The following is a 7,059-nucleotide window of genomic DNA, read 5'->3' on the forward strand; positions in this document are numbered from 1 at the left end:
ATTTATTTAAATGCAACATAGCAAAAGAAGTAAAAATTTGGTGCTATTATGCCATTAGATTTATAAAAAGAATTATAACATTAAATTTAAAGCCCAAACAATGTCAATCTATTCATATTTTTTTTTTTCATAGTCACTCATATGGACTCCATATACTTATATGAGGTTAATATTTTGTTGATAGATTGACCCCGAGGTCAACTACTCTTATGTAAAGTTCATTCCAAACAAAATTTCCCAAATGACAAAACAAATCATTGACAAACTTGGGATTAACAAACCGCCAGGGGTTGCTTGGTTATACATGTGAGAGTTCACCATTATATGGGAATATATGATTGAATGTGGTACTAAAGTTTAACACATGATCTATGCTGACCTTCTTTTGAATATCACCGAAAAAATGTGGAATAAGGGATTCTCTTCTCGTCACAAGTGAATGAAAACTCCACATATATATATATATATATAAAGAGAGAGAGAGAGAGAGAGAGAGAGAGAGCCATTAGCATCCTATCAATAGCCCGGATGGGAAGAGTCAAGAGTGGACCCTATCATGACAGTATCATGTCATTTGTCTCTCTAAATATTTAAAAAAAAAAAAACAGGGAATTGTTTCGCTTTGGGGAGTATGGTTCTTGCAACTGTACAATGACCAATGAAAAAGCATAAGAAAGCATCAACAAATATATCATTTTCTATTTCATGGGAGTGGGTTAGTCATTTCACCTCATGTGTCTGGAGTCTGGACAAAGGGATCACACGCACCTATAAAAACTATTTCCCCTTCCCCTAAAAAAAAATGATTATCTGATTAAGCGACATAAAAAAACACACCAATAAAGTATAATAAAGTAATATCATAAATTAGAAGGCATTAAAATAATTTCATATAAGGAGAATAGAGAAAGACACAAAACCTTGATAACTTGTAGCACTTAAAAAAAAAGGAGAGGGATAGGTATGCTAGCGTAGAACCTAGGAATTAGGAATGTTAGCGGAATATTAGCCGTAGGATTTGTTCATCTTAAATGTAACTGTTGGATGGAGAGAAAAGGTCCAAAGCTTCAATCCATCACTACTACACCTTATTTTTCCGACATCTGAATCCTTAGCCGGTGAATCCAAATCCGATGCTCTCGACAACTCTATAGAGGCCACCACCACCACCACCACCACCACCAACGACGACGAGAATAACAAGGACACAACCACCCTAAAGAACCCCGAAACCACCAAAGACTCTTCATCCACTTCCGATCTCAATTCCAGCATTCCCAAGATCTCCAAAGACATTGATCGCTTCCTCTCTCTCCTTAATCAAACCAAACCCAGATGAAATCCCAGATTTTATGGAGAAGTTCGTGAAGCTTGGGACTCTGCCAAGGCGGCTGAAATTACTCGTATCCCAAACCCAGTCTTACCACTGCCGTAGCCAGAGATGAACATCCTGGAGGGCAAGAAAATGACGACGATAATGGATTGTCATCAATTGATGAAGATTTGAGTTATTCAAATGAATGGATTGTCATCAATTGCCATTCGCGAAACACCAACCCCTCCTCTCTCTCTGCTAAAAAGGAAGAAATGAAGATTTGAGTTATTCGAATAGGAACAAAAGTAGAAGAAATGGATGACAATAATGGAAGGAATCTCATCGAGTTTGTACAAAGGGATTAGGGGGAAGTGGAATAGAAAATACTACAAGCCTCTTGATGGATCTCATTGTTCCTGCTGTTGGAAGATCTGGGTAGTGGAGCTCGCGTCCTCTTCTTCTGAAGATGGAGTTGGGCAGGACTAGAACCAAGGTGGTGGTCGGAGGCGGTTATGGGGGATCAAGATGACACCCATGGTCAAGTTTTTCGTCGGCGTAAACTCACAAAAGAAGTTATTCGGCGTCACGGTCACGGTATGATAGCAAAGGATACCATGGAGTGACGATATTGGGCAAGTTCTGTAAGACCTCGCCACATGAATAGATGAGATTTTATTTATTTGATCTAACGGTTAAAATTCTGTTAGCATACATTATTCCTAGATAATGCGTTAGGATACCTATCATTTTTTCTTAAAGGGCAAAAAATATATAAAAGAAAAGTTTTAAAAAGAACAGAAATTCAATTTTATCTATCTGGGGAAAAAAAAAAAAGAGTCTCTGTCAGTCTTCCCTCTTTTAGGTTGATCTTCACCGACCAAGAGTCACATATTCCCACTTAAACAAACATTGTTTGAGTTTTTTTATTAAAAAAAAGAAAAAAAGTCAGTGACGGCGGCCACCGAAATCCCCCTAGACGATAACCAGCCAAGACTCTTTCTGCATTTTTTTTTTTTATTCTCTCCCGTCTCTCAATCCCATCGAATTGTCGTCTTCACACCTCAACTAGCCTTGAAGCTCTCCTATTTAACAAGAATCAATCCGGATTTCCTAATTTAAACATTCCTCTCGTGGAAGTAAAAAAGGGGTAAAGGTACTGGTTCTCTTCCCGTAAAAAGGAAAGAAAACAGAGAAAATGGCCTCTCGATCATGTTTAGGGTTTCAAAATCATCTTATTTCTTGATTCTCCGAGCTCAATATTTAAATTTCTTCCATGGGCATCTTTCCAAATGCTATAACAACTCTTGAATCGTTAGTCTGGAACAACAGCTCTGTTCTATTCGCTGCTGAAGGTCAGTGTTCTTTGTGGCTTCGTTACAGATCTTCCTGACGATTTCACTCGACGTCCCTTGCGTCTCTAATGGATAGAGTAGAGGATTCCTAATTCAATTGTTTACAGCTTACGGATTCTGGTGTCACGTTTATGCGGTGGGTGGTTTCCTAATTCATCAGAGTGAGAGGAACTGACAACAATTAGTTCGTGAATTGGTATCTTGATTGATAGATCAGAGATTTTGAACCATTGGGAGAGTAGTAATGCCAGAGGAGGACCTGGTCGAGCTTAAGTTCCGGCTGTACGATGGAACCGACATCGGACCCATCCGGTATTCCTCAGCCTCCACTGTTGCCATGCTCAAGGAAAGAATCATTGCCGAATGGCCGAAAGGTTAGAAGCCGCTTTCTGTTGATAAATGGTCATCCTCGTGTTCCCTCATCCTGCTTGCACTATAATTTTATATTCTTATCTGGTTATTTCTCGCGTAACCAAGCCTGTGATGGTCTTGAAATTTCTTAGTAGGAAGTAGTATTTATACCCTGGTCAGGTTGACTTGTTTAATCTTTCAGAGCAAACTTATACTTTAGGTGAGTCTTTTTGTGTTATGTTCCCTGACCAAATTTAGTTATGATTAGCCCCTTCCTACCATGGAAGTAAACGCTTCAGATGTCGTGGTTAGGCTGCTCTTTCAAACGATGATTTCTCCCCTCAGTCAAGGAGTTATTAGTTCTTTAGTTTGTTTCCAATTTGGAACAGTAGTAGTAAAAGCTATTGGAATTTGTGGTTATCTAAACATGATTTCAGTACTCCACTCCAAATGGGAATGGAGAAATAATTGGAGGTCGTGGGTGGGGATTGCTGTCGCTGAAGTGGCTTAATTTATTTTAATATTACAGGGCGAGACAGATTATAATATTTATTGATTAAGTTGTATACTCACATGTTATGAACAGATCATAACCATATTGCTTTATCAGAATGTGGACCCATGGAACTTGAATGAATTTTTGTATGTGTGATAGAGCAATGCAACTTCCTTGCATCAAAATCACAAGGATGCTAAATTTCATTTTGTTGGCAGCTTATATTGGCTACTGAGGATGAGAGACAGTGTAATTAAGTCTGGGAAATAGTGGGCGGTACACCTGCAAAGTCTGGGAAATAATGGGTGGTACTCTACTTATAAGCAGGCATTTCTGTCGGTTGCTACTGTGTCAATTCAAGCTATCTTAGCAGATAAATTAGCATTTTTGAAACTGAGTATGCTTGTTATTCTCACGAAGGTTTATAACGAGGGAAGGTTGCTTGTTATATATTTTATGTTTTTATTGGAGTTTAGGTATTTCATCATGCATTCATGCCAGATGCAGCTTAACATCTATATTATGAGTTTGACGACATCTAGGTAAAATTCCATTATCCTCTGTCAATCTCCCTATCCTGTGTTAGCTTCTTCATTCTCCCCCGTTACTTATCAATGGGAGGGTAATGGATCCTCCTGTGTATTTTGGAATTTCTGGCATCTATGCAGCCCAGGAATGCCTTCATATGAATGGCCAAATCGAGTTGTGATGTCTGCTCAGGTGCTTCTAACATGTTCTTCATTCTCTGGACAACTTATGGATCATACCTAGGAGCCATATATCTGTATGCCCAGCAAGGGCTTATCTTAGGTCAACAAACTGGGAAGTATGAAATATTAGATTGATCCTGTTGGAATCAGGTTGTGACCCGGGTTCCGCATCAATAACTCAACCGAAAGCTTATTTCCATTGAAATAAGCCCAATTATGTTTTATCTGTGTCACTTGTTCATTATTGTTGCTATTTGATGTTATCTTGACTATGCTTTTCACTGCAGATAAAAAAATTGTACCGAAAGCGGCAAATGATGTCAAACTGATAAGTGCTGGGAAAATCTTGGAAAACAACAAGACTGTTGGCCAGTGTAGAATACCCTTTGGTGAGCTTCCAGGAGGAGTCATCACTATGCATGTTGTTGTTCAGCCATCTCTAGCAAAAACAAAAACAGGTAGTTGTGATTCACTCCTTTCACTCATGTCCATTTTTAGTGGGGGAAAGCATGATGTGGACTAATGAAAATTGACTAAAGCCCTTGATTGTTCTGCAACTTGTTTTGAAAACATGGCAAAAGTTTTATGGATGGGTATACCTACTTCTGCACAGGAAGGCTTATGTGGCAATTCCAACCATTAAATATCTATAATTATTTGGATTGGTGATGTCAGATTTCTGACTCAGATTTGATCAATAACCCTCCCATGTATGTACATGTACAGCTTCTTGATAGTCTGATAGCACTTTTGTAGTCCTAAAATTTTCAATGCTTTGTTTTTCCATATGCCAACTCCTTTTCAGTTGAAACTTGACATGTGAGCAAGGCAGCTTGTTATCACGGCGTTAGATCTTTCTAAGCAACCGCATCGATACTTAGCACTCTTGCTAGCACCAAGTTAGCCTTTCACTCCTTGATGGACTTGTGAAGAGAACTTGAGAACACTTAAAGAGAGTTTGAGAGAATGAACTTATATTGCATTAGAGCTTTTAGTATAAGGCTTGAATGCTCACTTGCAAATGAGGCCACTCCTATTTATAGGATCCCAAGTCTCTAAAGAATTGTCTATGATGCTTACATTTGTCCTCCAATGGTTAGGAATGTTCTAATCAAGGAGGCTAGAAACTTCCCCACCTCCTTAGTGGAGAAATCTAGAATTGTCCTACTTCCTTAGCTCTGTACAATTAACCTATGGATTGACCCTTGCTTCTAGAGGCTTTTTTATAAATCTCTTAGACTCAATGGTAGAACAGTCTAGATGGACTTGCTTTACGAGTATCTAAATTTCTTACACTTTGGTAGATAGTTCTAGAAATTGAACCTTGTTTAGCCCAGTGAACTAAGTCCATGGGTTAGTGAGCTTGGCCCATGGGCCTTTGTTGGGCGGGTTGTGACATTGTGCTCTCTACCTATAAAAAAATTTGAGTCCTATCCTCTTGCTATGAGGCAGGATTGGATGACTACCCACAGATTCCATATGGGGTGCCCATCCATAAAACATGATCCCTGAGATCATAATCAAGTAGATGCAAACTTTTTTCAATTTTAGATTTCATTGTACAGAAAGTATAGATGCTGAGAGTTACTTTGTGCTTTTATCTGAACAGGAAAAAAGGTTGATGATTCCCCTAGGACAAGTGTCTGCAGTTGTTCCATATTGTAAAAGAAATAATGTGATTGATGGGGGCAAAGTTAGCTGCTGATACTGAGTCCATTTCCTGGGTCATGAGTTGCTGGAAAGACACCCTTTGAACAGTGTCTCGACTGGGTGTCATTATCGTCGGAAGGATGTTCATATGATGTTGTTGTATACATGGTGGTTGTTTTTGTACATTGGTAGCTATTCTCTTATTTAGTAAGATTGGATTGATAATATGTGGCAGGCCATATCATCATTCCTGGTATTTTTACAAATTTATTTCTTGTTTTTTCTCCTTTATTAATTTTTTTTGCGGGTTTGAGGAGGGTGTTATGTTGGTGTGAAGAGATGCACAGAGTCTGCCCATCATCCTTGTTAATTTTCTTATGTCAATGAATCAGGAACTGAAGAAGTGCCATTGAAGTTGAGTGTCAATTGATTGTAATGAATTCCAGAGGCTGCCTGTATTTTTAGTCGCAGTTCCTATGTGGTATAGTTTTTCTTAAGAAGTTCCTTGATATTCATTCCTGAATGTTGAGGAGAGCAACAAATCATCGCTCAAGCATATCATGCAAGTCACTCCCCTTCCACCGAGTATTAGACACTGACTCAGTAATTTTCATACATTGTGTTTGTGTGAGCTGTTGGTCTTTCAGGTTGAACTGGATTTCGGATTCAAACACAATGCCTGCCCTGGGCAGGTTTCCAAGCTCTGCAGTGGAGTTTGGATCCTTTGGAATGCGATACAGGCATGGGTATTATTCAGTTGTATAATTTAAGTAAGGGTATTTAACTCACATCAATCATTTAAAGTCCCAGTAACTAAAGGGATTGTTTTGAATGACACCCAGAGATGGGAGTCGATAAGATAATACCTCTGATGTTTGTAGTTTTTGTTTAACCAAAAAAAAAAAAGATGCTTGTAGTTTTTAGAAAGTGTTTATTATAGTAATGGTGGAAGAGTCGGATTCTTTCATTAACTTAGAAGTCATTCTTGTTAACAATTCTGTTGAACATTACAACAAAGCGTTTGGTTTCTTCCTCAGAAAATAGAGTAATTGGTCATCTCTGACACAGATATTTACAGATATCATTTCTAACACATCTGTGGGACAAGCTCGTACACATTGAGTTCAACCGATACATGTATCATAAATCTTTACATTGGATCTTTAAATTTTTGATTTAGTAAAA

General features: G+C 38.4%; 1 protein-coding gene across 2 annotated transcripts; it reads left to right on the forward strand.

Moving 5' to 3' along the window:
- The first annotated feature begins 2,237 nt into the window (after window positions 1-2,237).
- LOC122076647 (membrane-anchored ubiquitin-fold protein 3-like) lies at window positions 2,238-6,310 on the forward strand. Of its 2 annotated transcripts, none has more exons than XM_042642058.1 (3): window positions 2,238-3,041; window positions 4,512-4,685; window positions 5,834-6,310. In XM_042642058.1, exons 1-3 carry the CDS (start codon window positions 2,912-2,914, stop codon window positions 5,887-5,889), a joined length of 360 nt encoding a protein of 119 aa, XP_042497992.1. In that variant the 5' UTR covers window positions 2,238-2,911; the 3' UTR covers window positions 5,890-6,310. The 2 variants fall into 2 exon arrangements, with proteins under 2 accessions (XP_042497992.1, XP_042497993.1); XM_042642059.1 differs by having other exon boundaries at window positions 2,241-3,041; window positions 4,512-4,682.
- Window positions 6,311-7,059: the final 749 nt, after the last annotated feature.

Source organism: Macadamia integrifolia, chromosome 4 (assembly GCF_013358625.1).
Source record: "Macadamia integrifolia cultivar HAES 741 chromosome 4, SCU_Mint_v3, whole genome shotgun sequence".
NCBI lineage: Eukaryota > Viridiplantae > Streptophyta > Magnoliopsida > Proteales > Proteaceae > Macadamia > Macadamia integrifolia.

What these genes read in the sequence shown, in the direction of transcription:
- LOC122076647 (XM_042642058.1), top strand. Translation starts at nt 2,912, where the DNA reads ATGCCAGAGGAGGACCTGGTCGAGCTTAAGTTCCGGCTGTACGATGGA. An exon ending in CATTGCCGAATGGCCGAAAG is followed by an intron (nt 3,042 to 4,511) that starts GTTAGAAGCCGC and finishes TTTTCACTGCAG; the next exon opens with ATAAAAAAATTGTACCGAAA. An exon ending in AGCAAAAACAAAAACAGGTA is followed by an intron (nt 4,686 to 5,833) that starts GTTGTGATTCAC and finishes TTATCTGAACAG; the next exon opens with GAAAAAAGGTTGATGATTCC.